The sequence below is a fragment of the Sardina pilchardus genome, chromosome 1 (genome assembly GCF_963854185.1).
Source record: "Sardina pilchardus chromosome 1, fSarPil1.1, whole genome shotgun sequence".
Taxonomy (NCBI): domain Eukaryota; kingdom Metazoa; phylum Chordata; class Actinopteri; order Clupeiformes; family Clupeidae; genus Sardina; species Sardina pilchardus.
Window position 1 is genome coordinate 14056011 of NC_084994.1, and position 24520 is coordinate 14080530.

The 24520-nt window shown below is 42.0% G+C and overlaps 1 protein-coding gene across 1 annotated transcript in view; it reads left to right on the top strand.

Moving 5' to 3' along the window:
• The first annotated feature begins 1567 nt into the window (after nt 1-1567).
• The window catches only part of LOC134076591 (uncharacterized), a 39417-nt gene continuing 16464 nt past the window's right edge, over nt 1568-24520 (top strand). Inside the window, exons 1-16 of the mRNA XM_062531719.1 lie at nt 1568-1620; nt 4119-4794; nt 5423-5590; nt 5970-6143; nt 6493-6648; nt 9297-9470; nt 9801-9974; nt 10140-10186; nt 10344-10458; nt 12577-12617; nt 13419-15189; nt 15327-15497; nt 16268-16438; nt 18095-18268; nt 18515-18561; nt 18801-19328. Coding sequence (XP_062387703.1) covers nt 4139-4794; nt 5423-5590; nt 5970-6143; nt 6493-6648; nt 9297-9470; nt 9801-9974; nt 10140-10186; nt 10344-10458; nt 12577-12617; nt 13419-15189; nt 15327-15497; nt 16268-16438; nt 18095-18268; nt 18515-18561; nt 18801-19328 — 4567 coding nt within the window. The 5' untranslated portion in view covers nt 1568-1620; nt 4119-4138. The remainder of the gene's footprint in view (nt 1621-4118; nt 4795-5422; nt 5591-5969; nt 6144-6492; nt 6649-9296; nt 9471-9800; nt 9975-10139; nt 10187-10343; nt 10459-12576; nt 12618-13418; nt 15190-15326; nt 15498-16267; nt 16439-18094; nt 18269-18514; nt 18562-18800; nt 19329-24520) is intronic.

A 24520-nucleotide genomic window follows, 5' to 3' on the forward strand; every position in this document is an offset into this window, starting at 1 on the left:
CAGATTAATAAGCCCTGACACAAGGGACTAAACACTGTCTGATATATAGATTACAGGACAATTCATATTAAATTGTAGGAAATGTGGATAGCTACTAATAACAATACACACTAAAAAAGCTTTTTTTACACATTTTTCTCTCTTCAAGGAAAGGCTAATTTTCACACACAATTTGGAAACCCCCACTTTAGGGACTTTGACCGTGTTTTGTCTCAACACTTTACAGTAAAAGACCACCAACTTCCTCCTAAAAAGAAGGGCCTTGTTGACTGGCATGCAGAACAACCAAATCACTGTTTAAGCTCAGCCAATTAGCTGCCTCCTCTGTAGCAGTGAGACTGTGGGGACGGAGTAGGTGGGGGCAGACAGGGAAGTATTTCTAAAATAACTCATCCTTGTGAGTCATCAACACACTCAGAATGGGGAAACTGCAGAATTCCTTTTGTTTTGGCCCCTGCATCCTTCCCTAAGAATTTTTTAGTCACTATGTCCTTCCATAAGAGAAGTCCTTTTGTTTTGGCTCCTGCGTCCTTCCATAAGAGAAGTCCTTTTGTTTTTAATCACTATGTCCTTCCATAAGAGAAGTCTTTTTGTTTTTATTCAATAACAGTGACTCAGGAGGCAGGGAAGTCTTTTGGAAAAAATGGAGGGTTGCAGGTTTGAGCTTGGTTCCTCTTGACCTTATTGAAGTGTCCTGGAGCGAGACACAGGATCCCAAAGTGTGTCTAACATTCAGGTGACCACTTTGTTTGGCAGCCCACACCGCCCGTGATTGTGTGTGTGTGTGTGTGTGTGTGTGTGTGAGAGAGAGAGAGAGAGAGAGAGAGAGAGAGAGAGTAAATGGATGAATGAACTTCCTGACATGTACAGATTAATTATTAACTTGTAATGTGAGTTCTGTATTGAGTCAGAAAGCATGTTTCGTCAAAATAACAGGAGGTGATTGATGTCAGACCCGCGCAACATTATTAAAGCGATAAAACAACCGGGCTGAATGAGTGTTGTGTGAAGTGAACAGAACAGTACCTGTGGGTCTCTAGCAGAGCATGAGGTAAGATCATTCTTTTATTCTTTTAACCTTTAACCAATAGGCTTGTGTGGTCACATTTTACATCTGGATCTTGTTAGCTGAGTGAATATGATCAAGTAACCACTCTGTTTATTACAGCTTATTGTTATGATGATGGTTGGTCGATGATGATGATGATGATGATGATTATTAATATTATTATTTTGTGAAATTATATGCTTTTTGAATTTACGTAACTTATTAGCCATAAACTGCAAATAATTAGCATAAAAATGGACATACTAAATACTCATACCTGGGAGAATAGTGTCTTGAATGACAGACCAAGGTGTGTGTTTGTATGTCTTCAGCCCAGGTGTGGACAGAGCTAGACTTTCACGCCAAGATCAGTAGTCTCGCTTTTGATGTTATCAACACATATTTCAACTCTCATATACTGTAGGTGAACAAGTTCAGGCAGTTCTCAATTCTCTACAGGAAGGTCCCGAAACGTTGAAAATAGTGCACGACACGTCGTTCACTCATTTACCCGCCCTGTGGATGAGCAACATCAAGCAGTTCTCTTAAGTGCCTGTGCTTCAAGGAAATGTGTGAGTTATCTTATTTTATCTCATTTTGCCTGATGTGCAGTTTTGGGAATTAACTGAATACATGTATTCCAGATTGTGTATTTAAAATACAAAATATGAGTAGCTGTATTTAAGTAGGCCTACAGATACATTTTAATGGGTGGCATTCAGAATACAGCCTACAGTCACACTGATAAATTTAAGGGGTTTCATTTTAAATTACAAGATGTTGTCTCCATTGGATCTTTGGTTTGACAAGATACAGGTAGTGGGATGGATGTTCCACATCACAGGTGCACGTCAAAAAAGGAAAGGAAATGGAAAGTTCATATTTTTATTTCAAAAAACGAAATTTTTATGTAATCTGATTCATTTCACATAAAGTGAAATATGGCAAGCCTTTTTATAATGCTGATTATTCTAAAGTGTATGATTAGATTACAGTCTCTCAAAATATTGTGTATGTTTTAGTTAGTGTGCGTATGTTTTAGTTAGTGTGCATTTCATATCATCTATCTCTCTCTGACTGTCTGGGGCACTTGACAGGCAGTTGAGCTATTTACAATGAAAGTGCAACTGAGGCTTATATATTTAATCCTGTGTCTTGCCGTGCCCAGAGAAAGTTTAACCAGTGACTGATGAAGTGCAGCAAGTCATAAATTACCTATTTGTCAGCTGTGCGATGGGGCATGGAGCACTTAAGTCACAGGCACAGGCATTCATGAGAGGGGTCCTATGAAAGAACTTTATACAACACTCACATACACCACACACACACAGGCTTGCATGCACACACTAGAGCACAAAAACACACTCAAACAAACACACACACACACACACACACACACACACACACACACACACATGCACACACACACATACACCCCACACACACACATACACACACATACACCCCCCCACACAGGCTCGCATGCACACACTAGAGCACACACACACACACACACACAAACACACTTGTTATCAGTTCATCTGATAATGTCGTGCCTGTACCTGTCCTCTTCATGCTCCATTTACAGACAACCTGCATCCATGTCACCCCCCCACACACACAAGCAGAAGGACCATCAAAATAAGGAAGAAGAGAGAGATAGACTGAGCCAGATAACAAGTCCTGTAGCCTAGAAATCTAGACGCACCCTAGCGGCAAAAAATATTTTTTAGCGTCGCACCATTAAGGCCAATCCTGCATCCGACACCAGGTCAGTCGGTCCAATCAGAACGCTCCATCTGAGCCCGCCTTAGCACGGTGACGACAGAGCTATGGCAGCCCTTTGCATTGCATATGAACACGCGGGGGCACCTTCGGCTTCTGATATTGACGCCAGGGGGCTTGATCATGTGTCCTCGTTCGACGAGTTGGGTGTGAGACTTTGTTTGAACAACCAAGAGAACAACGAAAGATGGATAAGGCTAACGAAGCGCGCTCCTTTGAATCGGCTTTGGAAGAGTTAGACTTGGGCTTTTCTTTGAAGGTTGAGCAGAAAGAAGGACTCAAGTCATTCGTTTTAAAGAAGGATGTATTTGCCGTTTTGCCGACCGGCTACGATTGGTCACAAGTGCCGGCCTATATTACGTGCAGAGGCAGTTTGAAAGACACCGGGCTCCAGCTCAGTGAATGGTCCGACTCCAGACTATACATCTCTGTATAGTTTGGCTTGCCAGGCTACAGGTCCTGATGAATGCTCTACAAACTAGAAAACAAATATGAAATGCAATATTAGAAAAACACTCAGAGAGCGCAGACCTCTGCCTGTTTGGTTCTTCCTTGGTGGTCATACATGTGAACCTAAACTATTCAGATCGCCACCACGTGGCCACACCATGCCATTACACCGCCAAGCGAAAAAACATAACCGCCTCCTGAATCCAGACGGTGATACGGATCACTCCCAAAATGTACTGTAATCTTTTTTTTCCTTGGGTCATTTCAGTCCTTCCCTGAAAATTTCATCAAAATCCATCCATTGCTAACAAACAGACAAAACTACAAAGAAACCTCAATGTTTGCCTGATGAATTAAGGTGTTCCAGACTGGTATATCTTTCTGGAGATCTAGATTGGGGCAGCCGTGGTGTACTGGTTAGCGCACCGGGCTTGTAACCGGAGGGTTGCCGGTTCGATCCCCGACCAGTCCACCATGGCTGAAGTGCCCTTGAGCAAGGCACCTAACCCCTCACTGCTCCCCGAGCGCCGCTGGTTGGGCAGGCAGCTCACTGCTCTGGGTTGTGTGATTCACCTCACTGTGTGTTCACTGTGTGCTGTGTGTTCACTAATTCGGTTAAATTGGGTTAAAAGCAGAGAACTGAATTTCCCTCACGGGATCAAAAAAGTATATATTCTATTCTATTCTATTCTAGATGGGCATGGCCAGCCTAACCAACTGGTCAAATTAAAATGCACTATAAAGCAATTATAACTATAACACCTCTCTGTCTCTTTCTCTTTCTCTCTCTCTCTCTCTCTCTATCTCTCTCTCTCTCTCTCTCTCTCTCTCTCTCTCTCTTAGTCTCTTGCAGATATGGCAGATCCTATCACAGCTTGCAAAGTAATTTCACTAGCTGTGGGCAACGGCTTTCTGGTATACAAACAGCTGCAGAAGGCAAAGAAAAACAAGAAGAGATTCCAGGACCTAGCAACTCATGTGAAGGATGTGACAGAGGTGCTGGAGACTGTGGAGAACCAGGGCGCAGAGGAAGGTGTGGTGAAGAGAGGACTTGAGATGTTTGAACGAGCTTTGGAGTCCGCCAAGAAACTCCAGCGAGATTATGGTCGCTCCAGCTTCTTTACGCGTTGTGTCAGAGCTCAAGGTTTGAATAGTAGTATGGAGAAGGTGAATAAACAGCTGACTGAAGCCAAACACAGCCTGACCCTCGCATTCCTGATCGAACAGAGACAAAAACAAACAACGGATGAACAGAGCATCTCACCTGATCAGTTTGTCAAGCTCATTAGCTGCCTTTGTGAAATGAAAGACCAATTGCAGCAGAACGAACTCCAGAGGTTCCTCGAGAAACCAACAGAAACAGAACTGACATCAGAGCACTGTTCCAATTTAGCAGACCTGCTGCTCAAGTCCGAGGAGGTCTTGGACGAGTTTGACATTGAGAAGTACAGCACAACAGAAGACGGTCGGCAGAGCCTTGTACCAGTTGTGAAATGTTGCAGAAAAGCTCGGCAAGTATCAAATAATCCAAACAAACACGTTACATTCAGAGTACCCTAAAGGTTTGCTGAAGTTTACATTTTATGCAGTGAACATTAAAGGGATGGTTTGGAGTAATTTCACCCCTGGGGTCTTTTGCACCATGACCTCAAGCCAAACACCCCCTCAGAAGCTTGTCTCCCTTTGTCGAAAATTGGTCGTCTTAGTGCTATCAGCTGAATGGCTTAGTGCAGGCGCTGATGGAACCAATTGCTATTCTCCTGTTTTATTTCTCATTAGGTTAGTGCTTAAAATGATTGTTTTATACAGTTTTATTGATGATATTGCTATTCTCCCTATTTTTGTAATTGTTCACTGTTAATTTAATTTGTATTGTTATTTATTTGTATGTCGCTTTGGACAACGGCGTCTGCTAAATAACTATAACTATAACCATAACCATCTCATTAATTACTCTACTGATAATGTCGGGAATGGTACCAAACTCCCACTAAGCCATTCAGCTGATAGCATGAAGTCGGTCAGCTGAGGTTGACCAATTATCAAAAAAATATTTAAAATATTTATTTGAATATTTAAAAATATATGGCACAACCCTTGAATAATTAAGGCTTAATTAAGGCTTAATTATTTCTATAGGCTTACAGATTGTAATATGAACGAGGAATTCTCTGAGGTTGTGGCCTCAGCCCTGCAGTCATCCTACCTGAAAGAGCTGTACCTGGACGGCACTATCTTGTCAGAGTCCGGACTGAAGGCTCTCTGTGGCTCCTTAACCAATCAGAACTGTGTGCTGGAGATACTGAGGTAAATATGACATTGTTTTCTTTCTTTGGCACCGTGGTGGACATTGGCTTGCTTGTGAAAATTGTTTATCCACCCAAAGATAGCCGAATGAAACATCTTTTTGATGATGTCTTCTGAACTGCTTGTTCCGATGCCCAGACAAATTAGTTCAGATAGGGACATTCTGGGTGTCTTTTCACCATTTTATTGACATTGAATGGCTCATATTGTTTCACCTGAGTGATTCTCCCTGTTACCTGTTCAATTACCATCCAAATAACTTCAAAGCTAAACACTAATATGATGTCTTTAAGTATAACAAACATACTGTAATAGTCACAATAAAACCCCACGTTGTATACAGTGTATTTGCTATTTCCCATAATGTCCCTCCCCACAGCCTGAGAAAGTGCGGTCTTTCCTCGAGTCACTGTGAGGATTTGGCCTCCATTCTCTGCTCCTCGGCCTCCAGCCTGAAGGAGCTGGACCTGAGAAACAACGATCTGCAGGATGCTACAGTGGAGCTTCTCTCCTCTGGACTACAGAGCCCTCAGTGTACACTGGAGATACTGAGGTACACACACACACACACACACACACACTCATACACACACTTACAAACAATATACTGTAGCCACTAGACCAAGGTGAAAGTGACCTGCTGTTCCCAGTAGTGAATCTTCAGAGACATTGGAGGCATTGGGCATTTACATTTATTCAAAAATATATGTGTGATCTAATTTCAAAAATGTACATTATATTGTGAAAATATATTTAAAATATATTTGCGTTGCCTATGGGCCTGTATGGGCATACAGAACAAACATAATAATTGGGCAGACATGGGCATTCATTCATGAGGCAGACACTTTTATCAATGAAGTGATAAATATACTGTATGGCTGTGTTTCGTCTTCTTCCAGACTGTCAGCCTCCAAGCTCACTGAGGCGTCCTGGAGGTGTTTGACGTCGGTCTTCCAGGGGGAACTGGACCTGAGTGAGAACAGGCTGCTGATGTCTGAGCTGGAGCAGCTGTCGGCAGCACTGAGGAGCCCAGACTGCAGAGTGAACACACTCAGGTGTGGCCGTGTGTTATGGCACATAAACAGTACTGTAGCTACTAATGGGGAACTCAGTATTCAACATTATTGCATGGTGGTGTTGACTTACTGTAAGATTAACTATATTTTAATAACAATCTGGTTCATTCGATCAACCACAGATGGTTGTCAAGAGACCAATATCATCTAGTTACCCGTGTCTTTGCCGTATCCACAATCAAACCCAAACTCGTATGGGTCCAACTATTAACATTTAACATGGTTAAAGGCTCAGTCTGGGATTGCACATGAAGTCATATTTGTTTGAGTTTATGTTGATATTTAAATTAATCATCAGACACATTTGTGCATAAAAAATTATGTTTATGTTGATATTTAAATGTATTATCAGACACATTTGTACATAAAAATGTATATTATATTTTAACCAAGGACCAAACGAAACATGCCAGAGAGGTAGCTCACCCTTTCCTTCAGTATTCCCAGAGAAATTCCTCACAATGTTTTGTTTGTATTTGAGGCACAGGCTGCCCCCCACTTTGTTTGTTTCCACTTTTTTACAGCGCACTCATAGCCTAGATATCTAGACGCACCCTAGCGGCCAAAAATATTTTTGCCTAGCGGGATGGTCTAGGGTCGCACCGTTGAGGCCAAGCCTGCATCCGACTCCAGGCCAGCCTACCCAATCAGAACGCTCTATCTGTGTATACGGAGTCCTTGAGCCCGCCTTAGCTCACCTTCGGCTTCCGATATTGACGCCAGGGAGCTGGCCCATGCGTCCTCGTTCGACGAGTTGGGTGTGAGACCGTGTTGCACAACCATAGAGAAAAACGAAAGATGCTAACGAAGCGCGCTCGTTTGAATCGGCTTTGGAAGAGTTAGACTTGGGCTTTTCTTTGAAGGAAGCACTCAAGTCATTTGTTTTAAAGAAGGATGTATTTGCCGTTTTTCCGACCGGCTACGATTGGTCACAAATGCTGGCCTATTACGTGCAGAGGCAGTTTGAAAGACAACTGTTCATCCCACCCACAGGCTTCAGCTCTGTGAATGGTCCGACCCCAGACTATACAGTACATTTCTGTATAGTTTGGCTTGCCAGGCTAGTGCACTCACGGAATGGGTAGCTAGTTTAACCTGCGTTGTGTGGATTGTGGAACCACCGCGGTCCAGCCCTGCACACGCCCAGACTCGAACCCGTGAAATAGCAGCACCTCGAATTGGGAGTCGAACGCGCTAACAATCCAGCTAAAAGCCCAGGCTACTAGCTTTCATGCCAGCAGTGCTCTTGAGGCGTCGGGGATTGAGGTTTACTAATGTTCTACTCGCACAGCTAACTAGCTGGCATCCGTTACACGAGCAGTCACAAGGAGATGATTGCCGAATGTGGCAAAATATGTTATGGGTATATTACATTTATTTAGCGCTTTTCCCAATACTCAAAATGCTTGACATGGAAGGGCTAACCACCACCAATGTGTAGCACAGCAGCCATTATGCACCAGGATGCACACCACACCAGGGGTGCCTCTCATTCGTGTTTTAGACATCCTCCCTTCCTTCCTTGGTCCTCGTCCTCACTGATTTAGATAAAGATAAGATAAGATAAGATAAAGATAAGATAAAACTTTAATGTCTGTTTGCACAGAAATTTGTCTTGCATTTCACCTTTCCACAATCCATACAAGAAGCCATTTAAAAAAAAACAGCACACATTGAAAAACAGCACATACAAACATACAATTAGAGAGTCCTTAGACAGTCAGGGCGATTTACAGTCCAATGAGTTAATCCATTAATGTCTCTGGGGTCTGGCCTATTTTATTCTTCTGTGGTTGAGCAGTGATACAGAATGAGGGAGAAAAGAGTTTTTGTATTTGTTTCTCCGGCAGCTAGGCATTCTAAAACGTCTTCCAGATGGGAGGAGCTCATACTCCTTATGTAACACGTGTGAGGGGTCCAGAGCAATCTTGTCAGCCATCCTGAGAGTGTGTTTAGTGCAGCTGTCCAAGAAATTCCCCTCCAAAGTGTGGCCCACCAACTTTGAGCAAATGTTCAAAAGTTTAAGTACCCTGTTCTTTAACTGGACTGAGAGGCCACAGAACCAAACTGCCCCCCCATACTGTAGAACGCTTTGTATTGTAGATGTGAAGAATTGATGTAGGATGTCATTGCTGGCTCCAAAAGATCTTAATCTTCTGAGAAAGAATGATGGGGCGGCAACAATGGGATAGTCTATCCAGTTATTGATCAGTGGGAAACAGTCTGGAGGACCGAGCATCGAGGATCGAGGAGGGATGTTGAGAGAGGCCCCTGCTTGAGGTGGTGAGTGAGCACTGGGGAATAGGGATTGATACAGTATGTTTGACCAGAGGGAAGAGTGCCACCTACTGGCCACCCTCTAACACCACTACCAGCAGCAACCTAGTTATCCAACCAGGCCCACACCTGCTTAGCTTCAGTAATTCAGCTAAGACAGGGTATCTGTTGCAGAGGTTATTATATGGATTTAACAGACCTCTGATCCTTGGGAAGGCCCATTTATGTGAAAGGATTTTTTTCTCTGCAGCACTATGAAGAGCTGTGTAATAATGACTATTACCTTCTTCCTTTCTGTTTCCAGACTGAAGTTATTATTGATTATTTCTTTCTCTGATGTGTGTTTCTAGGATGAAGCATTGCTCTCTGAAGGATGACCACTGTAGGGTTTTGGCTTCAGTCCTCAGTTCAGATGGGTCCCATTTGAAGGAGCTGGACCTGAGTGACAACGACCTGCAGGACTCAGGAGTGGAGCTGCTCTCCTCTGGACTACAGAGCTCTCAATGCACACTGAAGATACTGAGGTACACACACAAAGACATGTACACTGGATAGAGATTCCCCCCCCCCCCCCCACACACACACAGACACAGACACACATATTCAGATATGACAAAAAATTGTCAATAATCTGGGGGCAGATCGACCATATTTTCAGGTACTCAAAACAAAAACGAAATTATGCCTGGGACTGATGTCAACAGGTTAGCCTTCTCCTCAGTGTGGATATGTTATTTTGCTATATAGAAACACACACGCACGCAGGCAGGCAGGCAGGCACGCACACACACACACACCCACACACACAGGGTGAGCAAGAGAGATAGATAGAATAAAGTCTTCTCTTCCTGCAGGTTGTCATTATGTGGTGTGACTAAAAAAGGCTGTGAGTTTCTGGTTTCTGCTCTGAGTGCAAACCCCTCCTACCTGAGAGAGCTGGACCTGAGCTACAATCATCCAGGAGAGGCTGGAGTCAAGCTGCTCTCTGAGAAAAAAGACGACCCTGACTGCAAACTGGACACACTCAAGTAGGTGATCTGTAGTAGTGTGTAACTATGTGCATGTGTATATGTGTATGTGTAAGTATGTGTATGTGTATGTGTGTGTGTGTGTGTGTGTGTGTGTGTGTGTGTGTATGTACTGTATGTGTGTATGTGTGTAATTCCATACTTTCCTATTTTCATTTCATATAGTGTTGATCATGATGCAGAGTGCTGGTTGAAATCAAGATTGAAAAAATGTAAGTACAGAGACATACAAGCATTGACTGTGTGTGTGTGTGTGTGTGTGTGTGTGTGTGTGTGTGTGTGTGTGTGTGTAAATGTGTATTTGTGTATGAGACAGACAGAGTGTGTATTCTCCATGTTCACCATTTATCATTCCATGTGGACATGCAGCAATGTCATGCAAACCTGGTCCGGGCCCGGGGACTTTCCATTGCCTGTCCAGGGTCGGCAGCTGCCATCCAGCCAGACTGCGCTCTACTCTCGCCCTGGACTCATTTCCTGACAGGTTCGTCAACATCCTCCTCCTCCTTATCATCATCATCATCATCATCATCATCATCATCATCATCATCATCATCAACATCAACATTAATTTCACCATCAACATTAATTTCACCATCAACATCACCATCATTGGCCGGGTTTCCCAGATTCGTTAAGAAGCTCTTAAGTGCTAAGAACTTCTTAGGAGCAGTCTAAGAACGTTCTGAGAACACTCCTAGGAAGTTCTTAGCCCTTAACACTTCAGGGTCTGAGGCCTTTTCAGGCACTTTGAGGCAGTCAGGTATACCTTGAGATTTACCTTGAGCTTCTTAATGAATCTGGGAAACCTGGCCATTGTCACTATCACCATTCGGGTTAAATATAAAAGCAGCACACATGAGCACAGTAGGCCTACAGTCAGATGTGATGAGTTACAATAAAGTCAGAGTACGGTGTACATTTTAGGACATCCTCAGAAGTTTCCAACTTAATTTGGCCAAATAAATAAGCTAATCAGCCTGTCAAAGGAATAGTTCGGAATTTTGGACAAGTTCCAACTTTACCGAGGTGATATAGGTCGGTGGAGACCGTTTTTATCGCGTTTACCCCCTTCCTTCAGTTGCAGCGTCCCCCTTTGCTAACGCTGGTTCTGAGCTAATACATTTCTACGGTAACATCAGCCTGACATCAACAACAGTCTTACTCACTCCACCGCACACCCGAGACAAGTCAATTAAAACGCCAGACTATCGATATACATGTCCGTGTTGATAGAATAATTTTAGAAATAAAACTAACCTTGCAACTCAATGATTTATTGCATTTTGAGGGACTAGTTTCTCAATATCAATCCGCCACTGCCATACAGGGAACAAAGTAGGCTATTGCAATGCGATGCAAGGTTTGTTTTATTTCTAACATTGTTCTATCAACACAGGCATGTGTGCATTGATAGTCTGACGTTATAATTTATTTGTTTCGGGTGTTCTGTGGAGTGTTTTCAGTGGCAAGCTGGATGTTACCGTTGACTTGCGTTATCTCGGGACCTGGTTAGCACGAGATGAATGCTGCAACTCAAGGAAGCGCAGAAATTCACTGAAAATGGTCTTCACCGACCTATATCACCCCGACTAAGTTGGAAATGAGGTCCTATGTCCAAAATTCTGAACCATTCCTTTAACCTTCTTTAAAAAGTCCTTTGGTGGTATCACAGATACTGTTTGAAAGGTAAACTGAGATTTCGGTAGCCATACCATTTTAATCAAATGTATTCTTCCAATCAAATTTATTGCCAAATTTGCTGACTTATCCAAACTTATTTTAAGATGTTTTATTAGAGTGACATAGCTATCCTTATATAAGATTGTTTTATCAGGACTTATATAACATCCAAGGTACCTAATCCTTCTTTTTTGCCATTTAAACTCATTAAAATGTTCTTGTAAAGGCTCTAGTATTGACAAGGGTTCAGTTTTCCCCATATTAATTTTATTAGATACTTTAGAAAATTGCTCTATAAAACTCAGCACATGTGGGATGGATTTTGTTAGATATAACATAAGGTCATCTGCATACAAGTTAAGTTTATAGCGCTCTCCAGAAAATACAAAATTGAGTATAGAGTAACCTGTTATATTGACAAAACACAGCATTTTGACTAACTTCATTGGCAAACATGCTGGCTTAAAGGGATAGTTCGGGTTTTAAGACACAAAGTTATATGGGTTCCCTGTCATCAGCACTGACTTACCCCGCAACAGCGTCCTGTGAGCCGAGATCCAGCCGGTTTTTGATGCTGAAGAAAGTAGTCCGGCAAGTTTCTGGGGTCACGAAAGTAAAGTGTTTTTCTTCTCAAAACCATATGCGTTCAAAAGAGTGATATATTTGCACCACAAAAACGTTGTCCAGGAAAAATTCAAACCTCGTTATCACGTACTTATTTTTCGCGATTCCTATCACTGCGCGCTACTGACAGCTGGACAACGTTTTTGTGGTGCAAATATATCACTCTCTTGAACGCATATGGTTTTGAGAAGACCCTTAATGGTAATGATGATTTGAGAAATACACCAAAATGATTGCAAAGAACAACTGGAAGCTGTTGTTTATGTTGACTGATTCCATGTTCATGTGCTTGTAGTGGCTCCGTCACCAGTGGACACAACGTGAACAAACAAAAAGGTAGATGATTATGATTACTTTTTGATCCCTCCACTGAACAGATATGCAACTCTGGAAAAGTTAAGAGACCACTGCACATTTTTCTGATGTCATCCTTCAGTTGCTATGGTGACGTTCTAATCAGTTGACAGTCATATTCAAAATAAATAAATAGATAGATAGACAGATACATGTAGATAGACAGATAGATAGATAGATACAAAGAGGTAGATATTTGAGTGTTTGACGTTTACATTACAGCTGATGTTTGTGTGTAATGTTAAATTCAAAGTGAAGAATTTATCTAATTTAAATGCTTAAAGCGTAATTCCGGAGCGTTTTTAGCACAAGGTCTATTTCACCATGATGACTCGAGCACACCCTTGAGACTCAAGACTACGTTGACCGATGGAGTACCAACAATGTTCTTTTGGATATGTACAGTATGGCAGCCTGCCCTAAGCTTCCACTGTTAGTCTTTTGTCTGGAAATGCAGGTCAAACTCGATACTCTTTCAGTCAACGTACTCTAGCTCTTGAGGGTGTGTTTGACTCTTTGTCATGGTGAAATAGACCTGGGTTGAAATTGCTCCGGAAGCCCTAATCAGTAGGCCACGGCTGCCCCATATAGAGATAGACATATAAACACCCAGACAGACAGAGAGACAAAGACCAGAATTTGCAGTCTGCATTACAGCTGATACTGTATGTAGTGTTAAGTTCAAAGTGACAAGGCTTTATCTAATTAAAATGCTCAACTGGTAGAATATAACATGTATAATCAATATACCATTTTCTGTGTTCATTCATAATTGTAAAACAGATAGTAGTGTTTTGTGGAGAGTTATGAGCAATCATAATACCAGTCTGAAGAGGAGGATTGAGAACGCATCTGAAGGCATCATCAAACCAGGAGCTGAGATATGCCTCAATAAGGTCCACACAGAGCTCTACATCACACAGAGAGAGAGTGAAGGGGTGAATAAGGAACATGAGGTCTGTCAGGTAGAGTCAGCATCCAGATATCAATCCAAAGAAGACACAACAATCAACTGCAATGACATCTTCAAGCCCTTACCTGGACGGAAGAAGCGCATTAGAACTGTGATGACTAAAGGTGTTGCTGGTATTGGAAAAACAGTATCAGTGCAGAAGTTTATTCTGGATTGGTTAAATGGGGTAGCCAATAAAAGTGTGGACTTTATATTTCCCCTCTCTTTCCGTGAGCTGAATTTAATCAGGGGTGATCAGTATAGTCTCCACAGGCTCCTGCTTGACTTCCACCCTGAGCTGAAGACGCTGAATGATGGTGATGAATACAAAGACTGTCGGGTTGTGTTTATCCTTGATGGTTTGGATGAGAGTCGAATTTCACTAAATTTCCAGCCAAAGAATACAGTGTCTGATCTTAGTCAGACATCATCAGTGGATGTGCTATTGACAAGCCTCATTCAGGGAACTCTGCTTCCCTCTGCACTCATTTGGATAACCTCACGACCAGCAGCCGCCAGTCAAATTCCTGCTCAGTACATCCACCAGATTACTGAAGTACGAGGATTCAGTGACCCACAGAAGGAGGAGTACTTCAGGAAGAAAATCAGTGATGAGAATCAGGTCAACAGAATCATCTCACTCATTAAGGCATCCAAGAGTCTCCACATCATGTGCCGTATTCCAGCTTTTTGTTGTATTGCAGCCACTGTACTCCAGCAGATGCTGGAACAGGACAACACCCAGGAATTCCCTGAAACTCTGACTGAAATGTTCATATATCTCTTGATTGCCCAGACCTCTAAGGCAAATGGTAAATATCAGCAACACAATGGGATTGAGAAGATGAAGGACATTCTTACATCCCAGAAGGAAATCATCCTGAAGCTGGCAGAACTGGCCTTCAAGAATCTCGACAAAAGCAGTGTAGTGTTTTACGAAGAAGACCTCAGCGAGAATGGCATTGACGTCAGCGAAGCCTCAGTGTACTCTGGCATATTCACTGAGATCTTCAAGGAGGAATCTGTGTTTCAGAAGAAGGTCTACAGCTTCGTACATCTGAGCATCCAGGAGTTTCTGGCTGCACTTCATGTCTTCGTGTCCAACAGGAATCAGATGGAGACCATCGGACCGTTTTTCTCCTTGGAAGAATCACTTACGCTTGTGATAACCAGAGTTCTGGAGAGCAAGAATGGGCACCTGGATCTTTTTCTTCGCTTCCTCATGGGCCTGTCGTCTGAGAAAAATCAGAGAACTTTGAATGGTCTACTGAAAAACACACAAAGCACCTCGAAAAGCATAAAGGAAATGTGCCGGTACATTAAAGACCTCGACAAAGAGGATCTCTCTCCTGAAAGGTGCATCAATATTTCCCACTTCTTATTAGAAATGAACGACCATTCCATCCATGAAGAAATTCAGAAATATCAAAAATCACCAAATGGCTTCAAAGACAAATTGTCTCCAGCTCACTGTTCAATTCTGGCCCACATGCTTCTGATATCTGAGGAGGTGCTGGATGAGTTTGACCTGAAGAAATACAACACATCAGATGAGGGACGTAGGAGACTGCTCCCAGTTGTGAGGTGCTGCAGAAAGGCACGGTAAGTTCATCTTGTTTTGAATTTCATTCATCAGCGTTTTTAACATCGTTTGAAATGGTTGCATCAGACCGTTGGTTTTGCAGAAACATTTATTGTCTTGTATTATATTACACTATTTCTGCCATGTTGTCTTTCAGACTTGTTGGGTGCAAATGTAGCAAGATGTCTTGTGAAACAGTGATGAAGTGTCTGCAGTCTACTAACTCCCTCATAGAGCTGGATCTGAGTTGCAATGCCCTTGGAGATTCTGGAGTTCAGCTTCTTTCTGCAGGAGTAACTAGTCCCCGCTGCAAACTAAAAACCTTGAGGTTCGTAGATGTTTATGATTCTTGCATTTTGTATTCACTGAGCCTGTAGATAATAATTGTGGGTTAATAGTTGACCATTGATAGTTAGCATGCAGTTACAGCTCTAAAGTGATGGACATAATTATGCTACCCTAACATTTTACATCTGCATCTGCTATTTAAAATGTCATATTTTTGTATTCTTGAATATTGAGAGAGAACATATTTATCCCTGACCCATTTTTAACACATTGCTGACTGTGTACTCTCTGTATCATACAGTATGTAATTCTAAAAATGTTGTTGTACATTATTCATAAGTGGTGCTTGCCTACCTATTGTACTGGTCTTGCCTGCAATCCATAAAAATATACATTTTATGCTACAGAGTTTTCTTCAGGAGCTTTGCATGAGCACATACCGTAATTTCCGGACTATAAGCCGCACCAGCAAAATTTAGGGGAATAAACACATATACAAGCCGCATTGGACTATAAGCCACAGGTGTTGGAGCGTAACCTGTAATATCCATTGGTTGAGAAGCCCCCCTAGTGGCCGTTAGCTGTAAAATCACACATATTAGCTGCACTGTTGTATAAGCAGCAGGGTTCAAAGCATGGGAAAAAAGCAGTGGCTTATAGTCCGGAAATTACGGTACATGACATGCTTAATATTTATGTTGATATTATCCTTCTTGGAGTCTTTTCCCTACTTTTCTAGATTTCCACAGAACACTACCAAGATATTCAACATATCCTCCATGATCTCATTTCTCATGTATTGTGTTACAGACTTGGTGACTGCAATCTCAGTGGTGAATCCTGCAAGATGGTGGCCTGTGTTCTACAGTCAGTAAGCTCCCTGACAGAGCTGGACCTGAGTCACAATGACCTTGGAGACTCTGGAGTTCATCTTCTCTGTAAGGGACTGTCCCATCACAATTGTAAACTGCATATATTGAGGTTGGTGATCAACTTTATCTTACTTCCTTTCTGAGACAACCCCACAAAAGAAGGCTATTCAGAAAACACTGCAAAAACTGCTTATATAATAAAATCTAACCAAGTGTTATTAATATTAAATCAAATAATCCAGTGGGTACCGTTTTCAATTAATTAAGTAATCACTCAAAAATAAAGAAAAATAACAAACCAAATAAACAAACAAACAAACAAACAGAAAACGTACAAAATGTTTCTCCCACCAAAACCACATTTGTAGAGATAAAAATCCCATGTTAGTGATAAACACAAAAACACCCCTGCAGTAATGGTTCCCACCACCAATCACCTGTGAAACCCCTGTACTTAAATACGATACGATTAAACCATTTTTCAATGACAAACAAGCGAAAGAGGCAAATTTAGCTGTCTAGCTCCACAGACCCATGTTTGTTTTTGCACTCTTGATACCAGAAGATGTTAATACAGATGGGAGATGAAAATGCCAATGAATATAGTGTGAGTAATATGAATGGAGTCACGCACCTACTGTATATTGCTGCTTAAAAATGTCGCTAGGCCTTTCCCTGCTCCTTAAACAGCATTGCATGTTAGCTGGCATTTATGGCAAACAGTGGCAAATGAAATTGTGAACCAGGAATAAAACGTAAGTAACGAAGACAGAGAACAACTTGAATGTTAGCACCGGCGTTTGGCTGGCTGCCCGATGCGTGAGCACATCACGGCTCAGTCCATGACAAGGATAGTGAAAAGGATAGTATCTCTATAGTTCGTTAGATTTACACACCATATTGAGTCTACATACCTCCCCCTCATTCTTTCTCAGGCGCTCTGCTTTTATACTCACACTTTCAATAAAACAAAATGTTTTATCATGTCTTGAGAACAGCCCTCGACCCTTACACCACCCCTCCACCAGTGTTGGGAAGGTTACTTTAGAAATGTAATGTGTTACAGTTACAAGTTACTCTGTTTAAAATGTAATAGTAGTGTAACTATTTGAATTACTTTTTCTGAGTAACGTAACTAATTACTTTTGATTACTTTTTGATTACTTTTCCGATTTTTGAATGATATATATAGTCCCCAAATCCATGCGAAGATTTCGGCCTTGGTCTACAGGCTGCCGAGCAGTTCTGTACAAGTGCACAAGGCAGCAAGGGCATCCAATACATGAATTAGCATCACATTTTTTGTGGAGATAATATAATGATAATCATAACACGTTTACAGGCAGGCATGTAGGCCTACGCTGATGGCGCTGTAGACGTGATAGAGCCTATCAGAAGGTCCCGTATCAAACTATGGCTGTGGAGGGAAACATTTCTTTTTACATACAATATTATTTGCAAAGTTTTGCTGACAATATTGAGATGTAATTCAAATTGTAATTTTGAAAAATGTCCAAAGTACCTGTAATTGAATTACATGTTTTTCTACAGTAACTGTAATATATTACTGTTACATTTATTTTGTAATTAAATTACGTAACTCAATTACATGTAATGCGTTACTCCCCAACACTGCCCTCCACTCTTACACCACCCTCCACCCTTACACCACCCGCCACCCCTGGTTGTCTCATTGTCTTAATAAAACAACATTGTCTTGAGAACATTGTTCAGGGATGTAAAATGACCCGTCGTTCTCTCTCAGGCTCTCTGGTTGTCTCGTCTCGGAGAGTAGCTGTCATGACCTGGCTTCAGTTCTGACTTCAAACCCCTCTCGTCTAAAAGAGCTGGATCTGAGCTACAACCATCCTGGAGAATCAGGACTGAAGCTGTTATCTGCTAAACTGGAGGATCCTTACTGTAAACTGGAGACACTTGAGTATGTACAGAAAGAATATAAACACCTGTTGTTGCATTTGTACCGTTTTCCATTTTGTATCTGTGTCACGAATTTTACAAATTACCTGACGGACAAACCAACCTCCAAGAGAGCAGAAGGAAGATGGATTTTGATCTGTGTTAGTCTCCTTAAATGAGGACTGGTTGGCATTGGTTAGCAGCAAAGTCACACAAACTGTACTTCTTTAAATCTCAAATGCACACCTCTGTATTATTTTTTTCTCAGCATGGAGCACTGTGCAGAAATCAGACTCAAACCAGGTGTGCGGAAATGTAAGTCTTCAGAAGTGTCTCCAAATGTAGTCAATGGGTTGTGTGTGTGTTTGTGTGTGTCTGTGAGTCTGTGTCTGTGTGTGTGTGTGTGTGTGTGTGTGTGTGTGTGTGTGTGTGTGTGTGTGTGTGTGTGTGTGTGTGTGTGTGTGTGTGTGTGTGTGTGTGTGTGTGTGCGTGTGTGTGTTAGTGTGTGTCACTCATATCCTGACGTCTCCTCTCTCCTCTCCTCTTGTCTGCAGATGCCTGTGAGCTCACACTGGACCCAAACACAACAGGCATGCGCCTCACTCTCTCTGATCAGACGAGGAGAGTGACGGGTTTGAGCATGAAGCATGCAGACCACCCAGACAGATTCCAATACTGGCCTCAGGTGTTGTGTAGAGAGGGTCTGTCTGGACGCTGCTACTGGGAGGCTGAGTGGAGTGAAGGTGTGGTTCATGTAGCTGTGGCCTATAAAAGCATGAAGAGGAAAGGGAAGAATGATGACAGTCGCTTGGGATGTAATGCCAAGTCCTGGAGTCTACGCTGCTCTACTGACAGTTACTCTGCCAAACACAATGATGAACGCACAGACATACCTGCCCCCTCCTCCCGCTCCAGAAGAGTTGGAGTGTACCTGGACTGGCCGGCCGGAACTCTGTCCTTCTACAGTGTCTCCTCTGACACACTCACCCACCTGCACACGTTCTACTCCACGTTCACTGCGCCCCTCTATCCAGGGTTTATGGTTTATTTTGATTCCTCAGCGTCCCTGTGCCAGATGACATGATGACATGAGGCTCTTTTTGCTGCAGGAAGCGCTGCAGCAAGTCTTTCAAAATATTGCTTCGGGGCGTCATTCAATTCCATAATTCATGATTTCCTGTGAAAGAGGCCCCAAAAGTTCTCAAAAAAAAAAAAAAAAATCTTTGAGTGTCTTGCATTTTTAAAACTCATGTTTTTTTTTTTTTTTTTGTTTTAATCTGTGTTGCGACTTGTTCATTGTGAGGTGCGTTTCAGAGGTCAGTCATGCCGTTCCATTGGGTAACGAATCAAAAGCCTGGAGGGGAAAAATGTGTGCTACTGTGAATCCCGGATGGATTTGGGTCACTGGAAGAATTTAATTTTTACTTACAATCTTTCCATAATTAGCTATAAATAGCAGCCAAATGTGAGAAATTTGAATGTTTGGGTTCGTGGGCTGCCCCACATATGCAAATACGATACACTACTCACAAAAAGTTAGGCATATCTGGATTTTGGGCAAAATGTAATGTTTCAGTACAGAAACTTTTCAAACATTTAGAGAAAGTCACATTAAGTTCACCACCTGTGAAGATTATAGTGAATCTTAGATTCCTCCCAGATTTTTTCCCGGAAAGCCGAATACCCGTCTTTTTTGTGAGTAGTGTACTCTGCATATACAGTATGTCTTTGTATGCCATTCAGTTTATATGAAAACATGTATGTTTTACATTGAATTTTTACTCCAGTACTTTTTACTTATATCTTTTGCATTTTACCTTTTTATTGGACTTTTATACTTAACTTTTTCTATATATTGGAACCAAAAAAACGAATAAAAACCGCTTCCAGTGGAGAGAAGAAAGACATTCTTTTGGTCTGAGTCTCCTCTTTAGGGTATTTTTCCCCCTCCCGGCATGCATGGAATAATCCTACTCTTTCCTTTGGATATTAACTCATTGAGTGCCAACAACGTAATATTGCGTTTTTAGCTCCCATGCGTAGAGTGCCAATAACGCAATATTGCGTTTTTCGCTTTTTTTTTAAATTACGAAACTAGACACTCTAACTCACCTTATGTGTGATTTTTGGAAGTCTATCATGAAGAGAACTGAAGTAGATGACGATTAAAAACCCATGAAATCCTACAATCCGGAAATGTACGTCTGTCTTAAGTGGCTTATATCTCCGTTTCTAGAGGAACAACGGGGATTTTGATGAAAACTAGCCACTGTTTAGCTTGCGATTTCTCAGGAATGGAGACACGTAGAGATAAACGGTTTTCACCCACTGAGAGCTCAGAGTCTTACCTTTCAAATGAGCCATAGTATATGTCCATAACTATAACATAGAATACGCTGTGGCTCTACAAAAATAGTCAACAACAATCTAGCTTGCCGGCACTCTGGGACATAGCTTCCAAAAACAATGCGGCATTCAATGAGTTAATTGCTGACCTGTGGGAGAAGCAGCCTGGCAGGATGCCTGAGTCCAGTTGGGACTGAGTATCTGGAAAGAGGGGTCAGTCAAAGGTTGTCTGTACTCTCCTCCTCTGTCTGCCTGAGGGGGGAGCTCTGGTTATACGGCAAATGGTTGTGAAATGTGGTGTGACACGTTGGCTCTGTTTGGTAATAGGGTTATGGTGAATGTGAGAGTGTTTGTGGTTTAGAGTAGGGAAAGGGTCTTATTGTGTTCTGTTAGGGAGAGTTAGGTTGTAACGTTTTTAGTGTCCTTGTACCCATTGGTGGATGCTACTTGTGGAAACATTTCAATGGCAGTTATTTTTTCATTGTTCTGTATTTCCTGGAATTGGAATTGTATGGTCTCTTTTCTGGATTTTCCCGGGAGTGGAATTGTACGGAAACCTTTTTGGACCTTTGTTATTATTATTATTATTATTATTATTATTATTATTATTATTATTATTATTATTATTAGCATTATTATACACTAGTTTTTTAATTAGTATGTTGTTAAGTATGTTTGTATTGTGGTATGTTGTATTGTCCAATTAAATAATAAATCCCTCTTGATCTTGAGAACCAGTGTGCGTTGCTGTGGTTGGACAATATGATAGTAATGTCAAGTCCGATACCTCGGCGTAAAAGACTTCAGGCAAAATAATAGCCAAATAATCAAACAAACAAACAAACAAGAAATACAAATACATACAAAATGTTTTCCCCCACCAAAACCTTATTTGTAGACAAAACAATTAGTGATAAACACAAAAACACCCCTGCAATAATGGTTCCCACCACCAATCACCCGCGAAACATCTGTATTTCAACATTCCCTTGGTTTCCCCATGCAGGGTGGAGAGTGAACTGTGTAGCCTACAGGGTTGTAATTACCAAGTTCTAACAAATAAATGAGAAGTTTGACAGCTAGTGTGGATTTTCATTACCTGATACCGAAAGATGTACAGTAAATACAGATGGAAGATGAAACTGACAGCTACTTAAAAATGCTGGTAGGCCTTACTCTGCACCTTAGACAGCAATGCATGCTAGATGGCATTTACAGTATGTTATGGCAAACGGTGGTAAATGGCATTGTGGATAGAGAACCAGGAATAAAACAGCAAGTTGTAATGACAGTGATATGACACAAAGAGTAACGTTAGCGGCAGCACAGTTTGAATCAGGGGTGTCCAAACTTTTTGGCTCAAGGGCCACATTGGGTCTTGGAAATTGACCGGTGGGCCATACCCCCAATGACAAGCCAGCTGGCGTGCTCTCTCCCTTTTGTGCGCGCTCACAGGCGTTCCCAATTACGTTATGAGTAACATTATGAGTATGTAACATAACGCAAATTAGATTTGCTTCAATAGAGATTTCAAAGAGTATCATCTCTATGTAACATGCTGTTTTGATATTGACATTGTAAACGTTCTCTAAGAAGAGTGTAAAGCAGTTTGCAGTAATGTTAACCACAACGTTGTTGCTGGAAAGAAATAGTGAACAGCCAATGATAAGTGTGGCAGGCTATATCTAGCCTGGATGCCAGACCGAAGTTTAGCCCCGCCTACATTCTTTTTCTGCAGGGAGAATTGAGTATGACGTAGAGGTCTGCAAGCCCGTCGGGACCCGACGGGCCCCGACACAATATGCAAATTCGGGCCGGGTACGGGCCTTAAATTCAATAAATAGCACGGGCTCGGGTAGGGCTCGGGCTTGACACTAGTAATGGTGTTATGTACAATATTCATGAATTTTTTAATTATGATGTCAGAATTCATGTCCAAAAAACATTCACGCTTTTTATTTGGTGGAAACGGCATGAGGTAATTCTCCCAATGCTTGCTACACTTGCGCGGTAGTCCCCGCAAGCAGCAGCCCCAGTGAACGGAACTTTAGCACCGCGGGCCGGGCGCTGGAAGTGAAACCTAAAGCCATCCACCGTGGACGCGATTGTCTTCCTGCACAAAGCAGCGAAATTAACAATCATGGATCTGTAAATAGGCCTAGATTTGCCTGTGTTTTTTGGGATTATTTGGACCTGCAACTCAAAGAATGTGAGTGTTTTCTGTCACGTTGTTAGGCTGTTGGAAGCGGTCTATATATTGCGCTTGTTGCCTTTATTAGGTGAGCAATAGCCTACATGTATTTGATTGTTATTTAGCCTAATAAATATTAAATTCAAAGTGATTCAATTCCTTTATTTATTTACACGGTGCTTACTAAGTTGGCTATGGACAAGGAGCTCATGTGTGCTGCTCATTTATCTACTCCCGCCGCGCATACAGATTTACCGATGTCATATGCCTATCCTGGCTGTCCTTTACATACTGCTTTTGCGACATGCCATTATTTCGACATTGAGGTCTAACTAAATTCATGAACGCTTGTCTTTGCAAGTGTTAATCGTGTGTTAAAAGTATTATTTGTTTAATAGTTCAAGGCTTCCTGAGAAACCATTACGTGACCGAAGTGTCGGGAAACCGTCATGTCTTATAGCGGACCCTTTTAGTCGGGCTCGGATTCGGGCTCGGGCTCAGTAATTGCTTAATATGTCGGGCCGAGTCGGGTTAGGGCCTGATTGCCAGAGGTCCGGGCCGGGCCGGGCCTGACATTTTAGGCCCGTGCAGGCCTCTAGTATGACGTCGTCAGGCTAGGCTATATCTATAATAAACTAATACATGCTTGGCGGGCCGCATTAAAGTACGTGGCGGGCCGCAGTTGGCCCGCGGGCCGAAGTTTGGACACCCCTGGTTTAAATGTTCACGCTGGCGTGTGGCTGCCGCATGGAGCATGTGACTGCTCAGTTCGTGACAATTAATGTGAAGTGATTCTTTGTAGCCTATACTAAATAATTAGCCAAACACTGAGGAAATAGGTGAATAAATATGGGCCAACTGCTGTAATCGCTCACCTGGAAAAATAGCTAACTTAATTAACCAACACACCAGCAGGGTTTTCATCTCATGTTTTAATATAACTTAATTAGCCAACACACTTGTAGTGTGTTTTTCATGACTCACCTGGGAGAATAGTTCACTTGATTAACCAAGTCACCACCAGCAGTCTTTCACCCAGCTGGTGGAGAGGAAACAGTTAACTTTTCGTGCCAAGATCAGTGCATCTGTCTCTACATATTTTAGCTGCCGTGGGTGAGCAAGTTGAGGCAGTTCTCCACAGTATGTGTTTGAGCATCAAGGAAATTGGACAAACGTTGGGAACTTTGAACATAGTGTAAGTTCTCTCATTTAATCTCATTATATCCGATGTTAGACAGTTTATTGGAGGGTGGGACATATGTACTGTATAGTCTATATACAATTAAGTAATTACCCATGTCACATTTATAGACCTAGTAATTTTCTACTTGACAGCAGAAAGAGAAAAAAAAAATATTCAGACCACAATGTAAGTAAGTAAGTAGCCTAAGCAAGTAAAGTGTATTTTATAAGACATTTAAAATACAGTTTACTCTGACCAAAGTGCTGCAGCCACACATAGTGCCATTTAAAGACGATACAGGAATACAATCAGATAGCAATCGTAAAAGGGCTGGGATTCTGGGAACACCAGAAAGAGTGTTTTGAGTAGATTTACAACTAGTGATGGAGGGAGCTAGTCTGGCTATCACCGTACTTAGCTGTACACTATATTGCCAAACGTATTGGGTCACCTAGCTGCCTTGACCCCCATATGAACTTCTGTCACATTCTATTCTTAATCCATAGGGCTTAATATGATATTGGTCCACCCTTTGCATCTATAACAGCTGGCTA